Source organism: Rattus rattus, chromosome 10, assembly GCF_011064425.1.
Source record: "Rattus rattus isolate New Zealand chromosome 10, Rrattus_CSIRO_v1, whole genome shotgun sequence".
In the NCBI taxonomy this organism is placed as follows: domain Eukaryota; kingdom Metazoa; phylum Chordata; class Mammalia; order Rodentia; family Muridae; genus Rattus; species Rattus rattus.
Window position 1 is genome coordinate 4,708,916 of NC_046163.1, and position 17,752 is coordinate 4,726,667.

Below are 17,752 nucleotides of genomic sequence, written 5' to 3' on the forward strand. Positions count from 1 at the left end.
GGAAGGTTCTGGGTCTCTTGTAGTGTCTTTTCCTGTGGTTCGTCTTACCGGCCAGCTAGCCATGGGTTACTCATTCATACTGTTCCATGCCAGGTGCCCTGTCCTTTGGAGCTGTGCTCACATGAGTGTTCTTTTCTGGTGTGTGTGTGTGGTGGTGGTGGTGGTGGTGGTGGTGGTGGTGGTGGTGGTGTGTGTGTGTGTGTGTGTGTGTGTGTGTGTGTGTGTGTGTGTGTTGTGGTTGTCCTGTGTGGTGCTCTCTAGCTTCATCTGGCTTTTGTAACTCCAGGAGAAACGCTTCACTGGGTCTCTGTGATCCATTATTCCTAAGACCTCAGGTCTAGGCATCTTCCCAGAATTCCCCTTACACAGGAAGGCTGCTCAGTGTCTGGAACAGGTCGCCACACAATGGGAACAGAACGAGGAACAAGGAAGCAAAGCTGGAGGGATGGTGGCGTTTAATCTTTCACGAGAACTGATGCTGTATGCTCTGTAAAGCGTTCTCGTGGACACCATCACATTCAGTTTCTCCTCAGTCGTAAATGGAAATGTTAGGATCTTTTTCATTTTCCTAGAGAGAACTGCTAAGAATGATTTGCTTAAGGTACCTGTTAGGGTCCAAGAATTGCTGAAGGAAGACCCCAGACTCAAATAGCATGCAAAGGCAAAGAGTGTTTATTCTGCAGAAATCACCAGCACGCAGGGGTCAACCATTCATGGAAATGGTGAGAACCTGAGGGGCTTGCAGGCCTCCTTTTATTCAGGGCTAGGGGACTTTTCCAGAAGGATTAGATAACCTCTAATAACTTCTAATATGAATGGTAGGGGCAAAGCAGTGACGTTAGTATACTTTTGACTAGCTGCTATGTTAGTTTCATTATATTTGATGAGACCTTGAATTCCAGAGACCAGCTCAGCTCTGGCCCCGTTATCTCCTCTGGCCAGGTGTCCAGGAGATTGTCTCAGCTCTGGAGATATCCCCCCTAGTTCAGTTTGTCACTGACTAAATTGTCAGTGGCTCCTTTTGAGAAGCCCAGTATGCAACCCAGGGAATTGAAAATTTTTATTTCTGGTATTGGATGTTATACCTCTCACACCTTTTTAGGACAGCTGGATTCTGTTCATTTCTATTTTGTAGTTTCCCATTGTGCCTCGCTGCCTCTGAATAGCTCAAAGAGACAGGTGACGGCCAATGCCAATGAGAAGTTCTGAAGACCCTCTGTGGGTACATGGGGCAACACAGAACTGAGTGAGTCAGGATGGGAACTCCTTCCGCTGGAGCCAGTGAGGCCTTCCACCTCCTCATCTCCAGATTCCTTTCCCTGTTCCTGCATCTCCATAGCCTCAAGCAGTGTCGTTGAAACCGGGACTTGTCTAGCCCATGTGCAATGTGGAAGGGATCTGTCCAGCTGCAGATTGAAGTGAGCTAATTTGCTTTCTATTCCCAGGTCTGTATCTGCCACACTGCTGACCCAACTACTGCATCTATCCATTCCCCTGGGTTAGCATTATCACCACAGGGGTAAGCCAGGAGCATGGAACCTAGTGCTGAAAAAAGTGCTTCTTGAAAGGGGACCAGTCATCTCAGTTTTGCTGGATCTCAAGAGGGGAACTACAGTCCTTTACCTGTCCACCTCTGTCTTCCTTGGGACAAGCCTCTTCTGGAAATCTAAACAGGGTGAACCTTATTCTCCTGGGCTATGTCTCCAATGCCCTTTTCTACTTCTACTAGAACTAGGCTACTACAGGAATAGCTATTGGTCATAGCCTCAGGGATGATTTCCTCAACCACCCAAGAACTATTCCCCTTGCCTTTCCCCTTGGTCTATAATCTCAATGAGTTTAGAACACAAAGGCATAGGTGTACCTCCCAGAGAGACATGAAGTTTATGGGTATTTTGAGACACAGTCTGCCTTTGTTGCTCAGGCTGGCCCTCTGACAGGTCATCCTCCTGCTTCAGCCTCCTGCAGATAACCCTGGATTACAGGCGGCTACAGTGCCTCATCCGTTTCCTATCTTGGGTCATGTTGGGTTTACATAAAAATATGTTCAAATGCATAATAACTAAATTGGTCATGATAACACAGCAATACAGTCTCAGAAAAACAGTAAGTCCATGAGGGAAAAAAAAAGTAAAACTCACAAATATATTAAGGAAATCCCTACTATTGCCTGACGCCTAATCTTAGGATGAATAGTCTCTGTAACCCCCGCCTCCCCTCTCCGCCCCCGGCTCCCCGCACTGCCCGGGTAGCCCCCACCCCCAGGGTCCACGTAGGAAGATTCTTATCAATTATCCGTTTCTTTCAAAATACACCGCCTCCTCAAATTCCCCGATGACCTGTCTTCTAGATCCAAGCAGTTGGAGAAGTGAGGGTTTTGTTTGAATTATCCAGCCTCTTTTCTTTTGCCCTCCTTCCCTTTCCCTCTGCCTGCCCCGGGTTAAGAACTAGGATTTCTTGGTGCTCTCTTCCTGACCGCTAGCTCGCACTCCCTATGCTCTCCCGCCACTGGACTTCCTCCCCTTTAAGGCCCACCCCTCCCCCAAGCCCACGCCTCTCCCAAGCCCCACCCTCGATCCTCCCCTTTAAGGACTAGCCCAGGACGCTGAGCAGCCTGTGACGCGGCCGCCGCCCCCGGGCTGGTACTTCTCGGCGCCGCGATTCCCCCGGCCGGGCCCCGCCGTCCCGCGTTCCCCGGAGCGCACGTCTCCGGGGGGAGGGAGCAGGGCTGGTGGGCGCCCGCGGCGCACAGCGGGACCCACGGGGCCCCGCGACCCGCCGAGCCTGGAGCCGGGCCGGGGCGGGGCAGCCGGCTCCAGCCCGGAGCAAACTTCGCCGCCGGGCGGGGCGTGGCGGGGACCCGGGCCCGAGCCGGAGGAGGGGGCGGCCGCGGCCCCTTCCTCTGCGCGCGAGTCGCCGGGCACCATGCTGTCGGGCTCTCCGGGCCAGACTCCGCCGGCGCCGTTCCCCAGCCCGCCACCACCCGCCCCGGCCCAGCCGCCGCCGCCGTTCCCCCAGTTCCACGTCAAGTCGGGCCTGCAGATCCGAAAGAACGCCATCACCGACGACTACAAGGTCACCAGCCAAGTGCTTGGCCTGGGCATCAACGGGAAGGTGCTGCGGATCTTCGACAAGAGAACCCAGCAAAAATTCGCCCTAAAGGTAAGTCTGGGCCGCCCGGGATCGCGCTGGGATCCGGTGCAGCTTCCGGTCACCCCGCGAGTGGCCGGCACCCGAGAGGACTCACGGGGACTGCCATGTTGGGGTGTGAGTGGGATCCAGCCGGGAGGCCACGCTTGGGTCCGGGACGGCCTCTGATCGCTTCACCCGGCGCCGAGGACACGGTGGCCCCATCCTCCCTCCCTCCTTCCTTTCTGCGGGCACAAAAGGCCCTTTACTCATTGAGCTGGTTGGTCGGTCGGTTTGGAGAAGTTCGCTCTCTGAGGTTTCCTTAACCCTACTCCTTATTTGGGAGCCGGAATGTGACTTCGCTCTCCCCGGCCTCGCGAGGTCGGCGCGCAGCACTGGGGCGCGTCGGCGCGGCGCTGGAGACTGGGGACCCCGCCTCCGTGCCCCGCGATTGTCTGGAACCGCCAGCGCCTGGCCTGCGCTACCCCTTAGGCTGCGCCGCGCTGTTTCCATTGCTCCCTCCACCGTTGGAAGCCTTGTCTGTAAGCCAAGGCTTGGCCCAGTGCTGATAAACTGGTCCCTCGTAGCTGGAGACTCAAAGGCAGGAAAACACTATTCCTGCATGTGGGAAACCCACTCTTAATTTCTCTACGTCTGCCTGCCTCTGTTTCTGTCTGTGGTAGTGGAGAATGGGGATTTCAAAAGGTCTTAGTGAACCACCGGACTCTGTCATTCAGGGTCACTGCAAAGTTTTCTTCTCTCAAGGGTTTCAGGTTACACTGTATCTCTAAAGGTCACTTGTCAGGTTTCTTTCTCCTGAGGTGTCTCAATTGATTGGAGGAGCAAACTACTTCCTGTGTTATATTTTTCTCTTCCCCCTCAGCCCACACAACTTGCTTTGTTCCAGCCCTTCTATAGTACGGATAGACAGTTGAGACTGTTGTCATATGCGGGACCCAAACCTGGGACTTTGTATGTTTTTGCTGTTTTCATCTTCAACATCACATTAAAAATGTTGCTTGGTGTGAATGCTGGGGAGGGACTCTTAACACGGCCCCAAATACTGAAGCGTCTGTACTTTTCACTTCTCTTTCCCTGTTAGTAACCAAGTGAGGAAAGGAGTTGATTGGGTCGAACGGTGGCTCTGACCTTGGGGACTGGAGGCTAGGGAACAGTTTGACCACAGTTAACTGTATTGTTGAGGAAGTGACAGATGTTCTTTCCGGAAACATTTCTCTCTCTGCCGTGCCATCTGCCTTTACCCATCAGCAGACTGGGGACACTGGCTGTTCATTCTCTTGCTTAGCTGGAACACAGTCTAAAGACTTCACAACGATAACAGAAAAACCTGCTTCACCCCTTCCTATTCTGTTCGAATACACCGTCCTCTGAAGTGCTCTAGGCTGTCAATTCAGATTTCTGGTATAGTTAACGGAAGTTCGTGTACTTTTCTCCTTTGGATAGTTTTGAGAGGCAAAGAAGCTAGCAGCATATTAAGCCGTCTTCATGCTAACCCTTCTCTAGTCAGGGGTGGGTGAAGACTGTTTTGACAAGCAGCCCGCTCCCAGATCTTCCAGGCTGACTCAGCTGCCAGATTGCAGATTTCCCGTACATCTTTGTGTTGAGATTTTGAGTAGAGGAAGAAAGGAGAGCCAAGATGTTTGGAGAGTGGCAGCCGTGTCAACAGCATTTTCATACCCAAATATTGGCTAAGACGTAATCGCAGCCTTGAGGGAAATCTGGTTAAAAGAAATCCTCTTTCAGTGGCACGCACCACCGCCGCCGCCGAGTCTTACGCTTTGAAAACTTTAGGTGCTGAGTAGTGAAATGATTTCAAAACAATGGGGGCAGCACGGGGAGAGGAAACAGTGGAACAGGCTGGGTTGATGATCCCTTTGGGTGCTGGGAAGAGACCTGTGCTCTATACAGTGTACTGAGTCCATGCCTAGGGACGTAGTGCCCAGCCTGGCTCTCACGGGGATTTAGAAGCCTAGAAGCCTGTCTTATAGCCCCGAGGAATGATGGGAAATGAAGGCTGCTCCTAGGTTCTGCTCTTTGTTCCATTAAGTGAAACCGGGGCTTAAAAAAAAAATAAAAACTAACCTAAGGATGGCCCAGCAGTGAGGAGCGGTTGCTGCTTTTGCAGAGGACTCAGGTGGGTAACACCTACCTGTGACTCCAGTTCCAGGGATTCTGACATCTGACATTCTTTCTGTCCCCTGTGCTCACCATTATGCACTTGAGACACACACACACATGCACACGCATGCACATGCATGCACACGCACACGCACACATGCACAACACCCGTACACATAAAATAAGAAGAAATAAGTAAAGGAACCAGCTGGTCCTGCTACTTTTCTTTATTCTCTTGGGAAAGCCGATGTTTGGATGCTTCTGGTGGATGCTGTCACCTTGCTTGCCCGTCCCTGCTTGCTAGCCCCTAGTCATGCACACACTTCCAGTCAGTCGGAAACCAGTTGAGAAGTCCTCACCATCCAACACATTCATTTAGTTGATGAGAAAACCCAGGCCCAGAACGAAGACACAACTTGCTGAAGGCAAGTGTTGATTCCTGCCATTCCCTTGACCGAGGCGAGAACTGAACCCGGTTCCTCTGTTTCCTAGTCTCGGGCCCCTCTCGACTTGTAACTGCCGTGGTATTGACAGCGAGTGTCCGGTTGCTGCTTCAGAGTGCCTGGGGTCTGAGGAGCTGCTCTGACCCTTGAGTTTTGGATGCATAGCAGGTCTCCCCACCCCCATTAAGGAGTTTGTGATAGACATCTTTTTTATTACTCTTTGGGGATTCTGTAATTTCTTTGGTAGGGACACCCAGTCTCAATCCGTCTGTGTATGAGCTGTCTCTCTTCCCCATGGGGCTACATGGCTTCGTTCTGCCTCACTGTGTCATGGTGACGCTTAGGTATTAGCTGAGCAAATTTAATTAAAGCTGGTATTATTGTCCCACTCTGCTGTTCAGTGCCGATTAGGTGAAGCGTGTTATTGCTTTGCAAGATACGGAATGTTGTCATAACTTATCTCTGTTTATCTTTCCATTGCGCAGATAGGGAAGCAAGGTCCTGTAGTTTCTTTCCCCAGTGTGCCTCCCTCACTAGGTCAGTGACGTAGCTGCTTTTGGTAACACGATGGGGAGATTAGAACCTCTCACCATTGTCTGGGACATTGTTGAAGGGCAACACCAGCGCTCTCTCACTGCCTGGGCCCCACCTCTCCAGCAATGTCCTCATTCTGTGTCCTCACTGGAGAGATGGCCTGATAGTGCGGCTGGCAGGGACAGTCTCAGTTTGACACTTGCTGGATGGAAACAGGAGGGGAGGATCGTGCCATCCAGTTTGGTTCCAGGGAGTCGACGGTTTGTGGAGCATTGACCACATGTTTATTAGGCTAGAGGGCAGAGGCATTAATGCCCTATAAAATGTTGGGGGTCAAGAAACCTATTTGGAGAAGGCAAGATCAGTAAACGTAGTCTAGGGCAGCATTGTCAGGTATGTTGGCCATTCTTTGTACATGGATGTTTATGTAAAAGTAGCCAACATGCAGGCATAAAACCAAGTGGAAAATGCAGTTGCCAGCCACAGTTTGAGCACGCGGAAGCTTTTTGATTCTCGCAGGAAAGACTACTGGACTTTGCTGTTCTGGGGGCTGCATCGCGTGACCAGGAATAGAGGTGTTCTGAAAGACGGGCGTCTGCGAGGGAGGGAAGCCTTGGCTAGTGGCAGTGGGAACTTGTCGGGCCCCTGAGGAATGAACGGACCTGCCAGAAGTCTTGAAACTGGCTGTGGCTAGAGCTGAGGGGAAGAGCAGGAGACCAAGTAGGTCAGGAGCAGTGGGGCTCGAGGACTGAACGTAACTTGTCTTGGGGTCAAATCAGCTTTAAAGTGTTTTTTTTTTCTTTTTTGTTTGTTTTGCTTTTCGGGGAGGACGGGGCAGGGCTTGTGGATTTTCTAGAGAAAGGCTAGGTGGCATTGAGATTGGAGGTTTGTACATTTTTGGACAGAAAGGTTGAATTTCTGCCTTCAGAGAATATTCCTTTTGGAAGGTGACAGCAGATACGTCAACCCGGCGTGATCCTGACCTTTCCACTAAAGCAGGACTCTGGGTCTCTCTTGATGCAGGATTAGAAGTGGGTTAGTTAATATCCAACGGTCCTTTTTCATTTGAATTTTGGACTTTTCACGGAATCTGAAATCTCTAGTTAAAGTTATGGTTGGGTGGCTAAAAGTGGGGGAGTAGGGCGAAAAACCATCATGGGCCCCTCTCTCTGGGCCTCATATTGGTGTAGGGTCTGGGAAACAAGGTGCTCTTTTTAGGGGAAGATGAAGGCATGGTTAGAAGAAGGAATTGGGGATGTCAGTGGATCGGGAACCAAATCCCGGGATTCAGAGTCCCACTCCTGTTCTCTCCGGGAACCAGGGACGTGAGTGGTCTGCGTCAGAGGTCACGGCATCTGAGGTGGGCAGGTCCCAGCACCTAGGTCTGAATAGTTTTGAGGTGCAGACCTGCTTTGCTCTCCCTGGTTGTTTGTGTGGTACAGCGGTGTTCATCGTCCTGCCTCCTCTCTGTGTCACACCCTCCTAAGGGTCATGTTGAGGTCTCAGTGCCCCCGCCCCATCCGCCATCTTTTGTGTGGTTCCATACCTTGGATGGAGGTGAGTGGGCAGGGGAGAGTTATTGGTAGGACTGCAACATCTCTTGATAGTTGAGTAATAATGGGCACTCCCTGGTCATCCTTGTCACCTCCTCCATCCCATTGGGGAAGAGGCTGGGCTGCTGCAGAAAGGCTCCCTGGTGTGTCTCAACACCTTGCTTGCTTGTGGGCAGTGCAGCCATATGCTGTGGAACCTGCTCTCGGTGTGGGTTTCCTAAGGCTGTCTGGTTGCCAGCAGGAAGTGACGCTGAAGACCTGTCAGCCGCAAACTCAGATCCCTGCTCTTCTCCCAAGAAGCCTTTTCCACACCTCCCTTGTCAATGGGGGCGTTGGTAGGGAGAAGGGGCTCATGCCAGAACAGCTAGATGTTATCATACCTGTAAGACTGAAGTGTCTTTTTCTGCTACTTAGGACTGATACCCCTGAGGATCTTAAACACTAATATTTTATATTTCAAGGTGTATAAGTTCATAATAAGTTAAAATATAATAGAGAGGGACCTGCTTTTAGGGGTTATGTGCTAGATAAAAAAGAAAACATAATCTAAACACTAACAAAACGAAAACCAACAGTAGACCATCAAGCGGTCTAGGTTTTAGGCTCTGCTAACTAATCGTGTGACTTGACTGAGATTTGGGTTCTAGCTGTCGCCAGGCGGCTCTGGCAGTGTGCAGTGGCAGAAGAGTCTACCCAGGGCCCCAGACGCCAAGGGCAGGTGAGGGGCTTGCTGACTCGCTCTGCACTGAATGGTCACCAGTACCTGGGCCAGCGCAGATGCCCTCTGACAGGTGTAATGTGTAATAATCTTTACTGCCCCGCTGACCTCTCTCGTGAAAGCTCAGAGAGTATCCGCAGGGAGGAGAGGCGCTGCCAGCTCTTGCCTCGAAATGAGAGGAATCTCAGTGAAGGACTCTTTGCCCTTTAAAGTCATTGGGACATTGGAAGGCCACTGGGGCACCTGACTTGGGAGTAAGTATGGCCAAGTTGTAGCCATGTCCCTACCGCTGGCTAATGTTTGTCTAGGCATTAGACATCATTGGCTCAAACAAGTGCCTTTTTTTTTCTTTTTTTCCGGGGCTGGGGACCGAACCCAGGACCTTGTGCTTCCTAGGCAAGCGCTAAACAAGTGCTTTTTAATTCAGCCACAGTCTCCGTGATGGGCAAGGGGTTCTGAGTCTGTAAGTGGGGACCGATTCCCAGAGTCGGTGAGGACGTTAGGGTTTCTGTGTTGGTCCACTGGCCCTCAGGGAAAGCTGGCCATTAAGGAAGCAAGTAGAGAGGGCACATCTGGAGCAGACTGCTTTCTCCTCCCCGTGGCGAGCAGTGTTTTAGCGTGTATGCGGGCTCCCGTGTCCTGATTTGTTTGGACGGGGAGGAGGTGCAGGGGAGGAGGGATCGTGAGGTTGGGCTTGGCCTCTGGCATTGTCATATTCTTGGAGACTTTATTCTGTGGTCCAGTAAACATCTCCGTACGCCAGCTGGGAGGTGGTGGAGCTTAGGCCTTAGCTCAAGGTCAACCTCTGCTTGTATGGGATGTTCCCCTTCAAGGTGAGAAAAGCTACGTGTTTAAATCACTGGCAACTTGAGCTCTCCAGAAGGGTCACATGAAAGGGCGTCTGGTTCTTGATGGATGGCTTCAGGCATCTCCTAACTAGTGCCAATTTGAACTCCTCTGGGAAGCGAGCATAGTGGCTGCAGGTAGCAATTCTGGGCATCCGTGAGCTGCTTCTGCCTCGGCAGACAGGAGGGAGCTCTGCCGTTGCCTTTCCTTCTTGTTTAGCTCCTAGGTGAGTCTTCCTCTGACTGAAGCAAAGGTAACATATTTTACCTGGCTTCTGCCTCCGCTGACCTTCTCTTGGAGCTTCTTGCCCTCCATCTCCTTCAGGGCAGGTGATTGAGTTGGCCCTTTCGATGGCATTTTGACTATTCGTGTTATTAGGAGCCTTCTGGACCGCACTGGCCATTTTATAGCCTGGCCTCCTGCCTCTGGCCCAGGACTGATACGCAACCTCTGTCTCAGTGTCTAAAAATAAACAGGCCGCGGCTGCACTTCTCTCTTTGTAGCGAGGCCCTGGTATCTGTCCCAGGTCTGCTTGCCACACGCTGAACTGTTTATCCCATTTTCACCTGTGCCCTCCTTCTGTGCCTCTTTCCCTTCCAGCCTGAGCGTGGTGGGTAGTTGGGGCAAATCTCTGGCCTGAGGGCAAGGTGAGAGGTGTGCTCGTGGCTTCTCCAGGTGTCTTTATTCACTTGGACAAAGGCTCCAAAGGGCTGCCTGGCCATTCCCCAGGCAGGAGAGGGCCACACAGAGAAAGGCAAGCAAGTGTTTAGATGGTTAGGCCTTCTGCCATGCTTGCCTGCTTCTTAGCTGTTGCCAGTCTGTCCTCAGTGCCTATCCTGTCTGGCCCAGACGGAGTTTGCTATGTCTTTGTCCTCTTGCCCTATTCCTAAGTTGCACTGTCCACCCCACAGTATGTGGCCTCATGTTACCACATCCTGAAGTATGACCTCATTATATCAACTTCCAGGAGTAACTGGGCCCTGGTTTTCTGAGCACCTCCTCGCTGAGTTGGGCCAGGACCTCCTAAGGAGGACACCAAGGACAGGAGGCCTTTTACTTCCTCACTGCAGTGGCAGGGGTACCCGTCTAGGTGTATCCTCTTTCTCTAACTGCTGGGGCTTCTGTGGAGCAAGATGAGGGAGCTGTGGGGCAGAGCGTCTCTTAGCTGGAGACAACCAGCAGAACATCTCCTTCACTTCTATCTGGGCTTTCCAGTCCTTGGACAGGTGTTGATACAAGCCATGGCTTGATCCATGTTAGAGCATGTCTGTTTCCCGGGATCACGGTGTATTTGAGGGGCAAGGGTCTGTGGGATAAGTGTTAGGAGCCAAGAGGCAGGACGTGGGAAGTCCTCTGTCTCGGTGGAGTTGACTACCTGTCCTCTCTGGTCTGTTGCCCCCAGGGCTGTATTTCTTCTACATCAACCCCTTAGCCTCTAGATGGGAGGAGCTGGGCAGAGTTGGCGAGAGGTTTATTTTTAACTGTGACAGAAGGGGCCCCTGTCCTCAGAATAGCAGGCTTTCTCTCTTTCCCATGGAAGCCGTCATCCTTAGCCTTCAGTTCTTAGGAGAAAGCTGATAGACTCCCAAGGAGCAGGCTTTGCAGGAGCTGGGGAGGGAAGACAGGAAGGGAAGAGTCTGCAGATTGCTTGCCATGCTTAGCTTCTGTAGGGCTCCAAGTTTCTTGCAGTGAGGGAGTGGATTATGACCAGGGAAGGAACTGAGAGCATCCTAGGAATTCAGGTAGACTGGTGGGGACCACCCACCCGTGCCCCGGAGTGGTATTGGAGAGGCTAGGCCAGTAAGGGGGTATTTTGTGCCTTTGTGGCTTCATCATCTGCTCTCTGCTCTTTCCCTTCCTCTGTGCTGTTAGCCGCACCCCTCACCTGGCTCTCACACTCTGCTCATGTCACCTCAGCTCAGATTCTTTGAAAGGAAATAAGGTTGAGCTGTGGTGAAGTAGACAAGAAGCAACAGAGAGAAGGGCCGAGGAGTACGAGGACAGTAAAGTACTGAGGCCAACATCGAGACCAGGCAGCAGCGGAATGGGGGGGGGGTGCGCGTCTCTCCCAGTCCGCAGCCCCACTGTGTCCACTGTGTCCAGCTTCCCTGTTGGGTTGGGTTCCTTCTGCCTGCCTGTTATAATGACTTAGGCAGATGCTTCCCAGGTCTGGGTCTCATCAGCCCCTCATGTTTGCATATTTACTTGTTTTATCTGCCATTCCCATTCCTTTGCATCTATCTCTCTGTATCCTCCTTGCACTCCTCCCCCTGCCCCTTTCCCTCCTTCTAACTAAATTGGCTCTTTCTGTCCCCTACAAAGGCTAGTCTTTCATGAAGCTTTTCATACCCAAGTGAGTCCTGAAGCTGAGGCTCAGTAGCACAGCATGTGCTTAGCATGTGCTTAGCGTGTGCTTAGCATGTACACAAAGGGCCCTGGGTTCCATTCCTAGAGCCCTTTCCTGCTCCTTCTGCCCCACAAAAGAAAGTAGGAAAAAATGTAACCCTTCCTGTCAATTGGAAGAGACCCTTACCTGTTACTAAACATCTTAAGTGCATTATTTCTCCACAGGCGGGATGTTTGGTTCAGTACGGCATTAGGTCATTGATTCCTTGGAAACCTACATCTTTCCTCTTTCTACATCATCTTTTCCTTTTGTAATTTATGAAGCACTTATTTATTTATTTTAGCGTATACTCATGCCTGTGTGTGCCCGTGGCGTCTTTCTTCTACCTTCTGGGTTCCTTGGGCTGAACCAAGTCGTCAGGTTTGTCACCCTTATCTACTGAGCCCCCTCACCAACTCCATCCTCCCATCTCAGCATAGCGACTCGATGCTCTCGTTAAAAATGAAGTTCAGGACTGGGACAGTGCTGGCTGGGTGCTGAGATTAAGCTAGGGACATAGTAAAGCCCTCTGCTGTCAGTATGAGGCCCTGCCCGTCTCCTGGCTGCTGCTCCAGGGTCATCTTTTGGGTGATTTTTTCCTCCATCCATTCAGATCTTCTGATTCAAGGAGGTACCTTGTGTTTCCGTTGCTGGGATTCTTACAGCCCTCCTCTCTTTTCCACTCCAGGGGCCCTCACTGTCTTCTCTGTGAAGAAGACCCTCCTGTCACACATGTGACGGATCCCTACAGTCCTTGGCTAGCTCTAGACCCACAGCAGGGACATAGATGCAGATCAGTGTTTTCTGTCCTCTGGCGTTGTGCCTGTGTGTCGCAAGACAGACCAGCCATGAGCGTCATACGCTGGGTCTGAGGTCAGAGCTGTCAGTCTCATGGGGCCACTTATCTCCCGTGTCCTGAAGCTTGCATAGGAGATGGAACCCAGGAGACCTGGTTTCTAGCTCTACCATTGTGGCCCTGAGCAAGTCCTAGGCCATGCTTGGACTTCCCTCAGTTTCTCTGTTTGTAAATAGGAAGACTCAGACTTGACTTAGCAAGACTTGTGCACTGAATGCCTTTCCTTTATTGTCACTACAAACCATTACTGGGAAATGACTCAATGCTGAGAAAGAAGTGGTCACCTGGGTCAAGAGCGCACTACACAGGGAGCCATTCTCACCAGTTGTGGTGGTGTTGGTATTGCAGGCTGGGGTTATTTTATCCTCCTCTTGGCTGTAGTATTTTTATTCACTCACCCAGTGTTTGTAAATGTTTGCTTTCCCCCACCATGCCTCCTGTCTTCCCTGCTGACTGGCCATCAGGGGCCTGGATGTCTGGATTAACCTGGAATGGGAAAGAGATCCTTGTCATCCCTTGAGTCTACACCACATCTGCTGCATCTCTACTTTGAGATAGGAGGAGGTTGGAGGCATCAAGGGGTGTGTGTGTGTGTGTGTGTGTGTGTGTGTGTGTGTGTGTGTGTGTGTCTGTCTGTCTGTCTGTCTGTCTGTTTTGCTATTTTAGCAATGTGGGATAGACCCTGTATTTCTAAGCAGGGTTTGCCTTAGGGTAATCTTGCATTCTCCCTATCCCCCAGGTCCAGTGTAACTAACTGGATTAATTAGGTTTGGTGAGATGGCTCACTGGGTACCCTGCTAAGCCTGACCCAAGTTTGATCATCAGGCTCCACATGTGTGCTGTGGCATGTGTGTGTCTTACCCCCCACCTCCATAAGATGCAAGTAAGAAAGAGAAAAATAGCAATGCCAAGTACTACTTTTGTAGCCTCCCTTGGATACATCAGAGCCACACCCTGGCTTTGATTCCTATCACCCTTCTGTCTTTCAGACCTCTGTGGGAAGCTCAGCTGTTCTAGGGGCTCTTGGATTAATAACAGGTTCTTTTGGGGCAGGTGTGACAGGGGAGACACTGCAGCCGATGCTGTGTACACCCTTGTTAGTCCCTTCAGTGGTACTAGGTACACGGATGAGACAATGTATCAGATGCTGTGTACACCCTTGTTAGTCCTTGCAGTAGTACTGCAAAGTAAGTTTTTTACAGAAGAGGAAACATGTTCAGAATAATTAACTCATTAGTAGTTATTCAACACCAAGTGCTAAGTATTAGTTTAGGTTCTGGGGACATATCAGCTTATAAAACAGTCAAAGCCCAATCTCATCTGCAGGGGGCTTGTGTTCCTGTAGGGGAAGATGGAGCACACTAATTAAATGGTAGAACTTGTCAGATATCAGTGTGTACAGAATGGAAAATAAAAACTGAAGAAGATCTGAAATGTCAGGAGTTTTTGCCTGTCTGTCTCTTTGTGTGTGTGGTTGTTTATATCCTTGTTAATTTAAAAAAATATTTTTATGTATGTGGATGTTTTGTCTGCCTATATGACCATGCACCATGTACATGTGGTGCCCACAAAGAAGGTGTCGGATCCTCTAGGACTGGAGGTCCTCTGGAAGAGCAGTGAGTGCTCCTAATCACTGAGCCATCTATCTCTCCAGCCTGGTGTTTTAGTTTTAAATGGCAGGTTAGGAAAGGCTTCCTGGAAGAGGTGACTCATGGCTGAATCTCAAATGTACTTGTAGAAGACGGTATATCAGGCAGAAGGAATAGCCAAGGCCAGAAGCTATAGATGATGGAAATGCCTAACTCTAACCCCCACCCCTACCCCTATTTTTCTTTTTTGAAACAGGGTTTCACTGTGTAGCTTGAGCTGACCTTAACAGTACTGTCTTTCTGCTTTGACATCCGGTGCTGAGATAGCCAGTATGGACTACCTTGCCAGGCTCTGAGAGTGCCTAACTAAAACCTGGTCCTTTTGTAGTTCACAGTTCTGCCTCCGAGTAGTTCTTCCCTGGTCCCATTATAATTCAGAGCATAGGTGACCTAGTAACTAGTGTTATAGTATTCATGAATGCTTTTCTTGTACAAATTGCTATAATGATAAGGGTGGTTCGTGGGACTTGTCTTTGGAACTTACAAATTTATACAGACTGTATAAAATCAAGGAGAAAAGGCGTTGCCACTGCAGTCTTCTCTCCAATCTAGATCCTCCTATGGTCTGATACTCAGTTTTATTAATGAATCAATGGAAAGGTTCAGGGAGCCAGTGCTAGATAGGTGACAGAGAAAGGGCTGCGGGTGGCCAGGAGAGGAAACAGAGACACATGGTTGGGCTCCCTAAGACAGAGTGTGTTGAGGTGGGATCACGTCATGGCACAGGACACAGTGTGGACACACACCTGATCCAATCTGTCTGTAGACAGCAGCTGGTCTCTAGCAAGTGGGTGGGGCTGCAGGCTGCTCTCTTTTGTTTGACCAAGGAGAGAATGTTTCTGTTAATTGACTGTTCTAAAGAGCTGGGTAAGAGAGAGAGAGCGAGAGAGCACCAAGGAGTGCTGGGTAGGGGTTGAAGCAGCGGAGGCTTTTTTCCTCCTTCCTTGGGCCTCAGAGTCCTCCAGGTCGCTAATTCTGTCTAGGCATATAGGTGGAGGCCCAGCAGTGCCCAGCCCTGGTCATCTCAGCATGGGCGAGCAGAGGGCAGGGCTAGGGAAGGAAGGGTAGTTAATACAGTTGAGAAAGTGAAGCAATGGGGTAGGCCTGGTTTTTTCCTAAGTCTGCGCTGTAACAAAGGAAGTTGCAACATTTTTCTTTCTTTTTTCTTTTTATAGAGTAAGAAGTAGGGAAAAAAACCCCATCTTCCAGTAAACTTCAAGAAAAAAAAACCAAGCATGTAGCCGTGGCTGGTTTATTATCTGTCCGCCTCCACCCCCCTGTCTTTTTCTTATGTAGTCTTTCTAGGACTTCCTTTCCTGTCTACACTTTCTGTCCTTCTCTGAGAGCCTGTCCTTACGGCAGTCCAGCTGTGTCTCTAGAGAGGGAAGTAGCCATGACTTGGCCGGAGGATCTTGGGAAGGCTTCTGTCTGCGGTTCTCCACACATCTGTTCACACACGTGGAAGGTTGTTGGTCCTCCTTGGATGTTGAGGGCTGTTTGAATGGACCCTGATGCCCCAGGCTCTTCCTGCCGCCTGGGTCTGGACTCCTGTGGTATTTCATAAGGTCGAAGTAGCTGTTGTTTCTCAACTCCAATCACTACCTTCTGGTAGATGTGGACTGTGTGTTTAGGCATAAGCAGTGTGTGAGGTAGAGAGATCAAAGCTTGAACAATCACTCCTGTTCATGTGGAATTTGGTCATGTTTGATTTTGGCCTCTGGGCCGGATCTGGGCAGGAGTCCAGCTGTATTTGGAAATGCAGAGATGGTATATTTTCATGATGAAAACTTTGTGAGATTTGGAAAAGTCGAGAACTTAACTCACTTCCTTTATTTCTTTGCTCAGATTAATTTCCTCTGTCCTTGCTTTCTGTACTTCAACACAACCCCAAAATTCCAGTGCACCTCAGCTTTGAGTCCCAGCTCTAGTCCTCTAAGGCCGTTCTGGGTCATCCTTGGAATGAGGGCTCCTTGCTGGTAGGATGTTGGACTGACCAGAGCAAGTACTGAATTCAGTATGTTCCAAGGGAGAAAAGGTAGAGGTCGTCTTGGTGAGAGTCTTTGTTTAGGCTTGTTGTTTCTAGTACCTCACGCCGTGGATTTCTCCTCTCACACTGTTTTGTTAGACTTAGTCATCCGGTCGTTGGCTGGAGAGGGGTCGACGGAGTGGGCTCAGAATTTTGACCCCTGGATCCCATAGTTGAGTGCTTAAGTCCTATTCTGAAGAAACCTCTCTCTGGCCAACATGAGAACAGCCCTCATGTGCTCAGATGTAGTTATCTACATTGAAATTAAATAAGCTCTCTCTACATCTGCACTGCCCAGGAGTCAGCTGCTGGCTGCTGTGTTAGCAACACAAGTAGAGGACATTTTGTCATCACAGAACATCTGGATGCAGTCATTCTATATCCATTCTATATTCATCTCCACTTAGAGGGGACTCGGGGAAGGGCAGCTAGAAACCAGTCATTTACAAAAGGATCTTTTCAAGATATTTAATTCGTTTGTTTCAGATAACATCCCATCATAGAGATGCTCATCTAGTCTTGTGGCCCCTATCCAAACTGACCGTCAGATTCATTTGTGGACACCATTTGAAGGTGTAGCTTTCTGGGCAATTTTCCTGTGTTTTATGGAGTCCTAGATTGAACTTTGGTCCTCAAGCTTGCACAGAAAAGTGCCTTCACATGCTACTCCATCTTGCTAGCCTATATTATAGCATTTTCATACAGATACGTCACTCTATATTGTTCTGTATCATCTCCCTCCCTGACGAGGAATGCATATTTTTAGACTATTCCCATGTCAGAATTGCACTGTCTGGCAACCACCCATCTGTCTAGCCAATTTTTAAATTTTTTAGTGACAGGAGCTTTATTATTTTTCAAGAAAACCTTACATATTAAAGAAATAATGTAACAATTTGTTTATTGAGTAAAAGTTTTGTTCTTGATCTTATAAAAATCCTTTGATGTTCTTAATCTTCTTTAGACCCATGGCAAAGTGCATCACCCTATGCCTGGGCTTAGTCTCCGCAGACGGACTAGCACACTGCAGTGTGGACCCTGCCAGGTACATTTTCAGGGAGCCTTGGTAGCCAGGGGCTCTAGGGAGATGCAGCAGCCAGGGATCTAGGGAGGTGCAGCAGCCAGGGGCTCTAGGGAGATGCAGCAGCCAGGGGTCTAGGGAGATGCAGCAGCCAGGGTCTAGGGAGATGCAGCAGCCAGGGTCTAGGGAGTGCAGCAGCCAGGGGTCAGCCAGGGCTCTGGGAGGTGCAGCAGCCAGGGGTCTAGGGAGGTGCAGCGGCCAGGGGTCTAGGGAGGTGCAGCAGCCAGGGCTCTAGGGAGTGCAGCAGCCAGGGGGCTCCAGGGGAGGTGCAGCAGCCAGGGGCTCTAGGGAGGTGCAGCAGCCAGGGGCTCTAGGGAGGTGCAGCAGCCAGGGGTCTAGGGAGGTGCAGCAGCATTCCTGGGTCCTTTGGCTGTCAGGCAAGGCCAAGAGAC

At 50.3% G+C, this 17,752-nt stretch overlaps 1 protein-coding gene across 1 annotated transcript in view; it reads left to right on the forward strand.

The window, feature by feature from the left end:
- Positions 1–2,596: 2,596 nt before the first annotated feature.
- The window catches only part of Mapkapk2 (MAPK activated protein kinase 2), a 48,457-nt gene continuing 33,301 nt past the window's right edge, over positions 2,597–17,752 (forward strand). Inside the window, exon 1 of the mRNA XM_032915020.1 lies at positions 2,597–3,162. Coding sequence (XP_032770911.1) covers positions 2,926–3,162 — 237 coding nt within the window. The 5' untranslated portion in view covers positions 2,597–2,925. The remainder of the gene's footprint in view (positions 3,163–17,752) is intronic.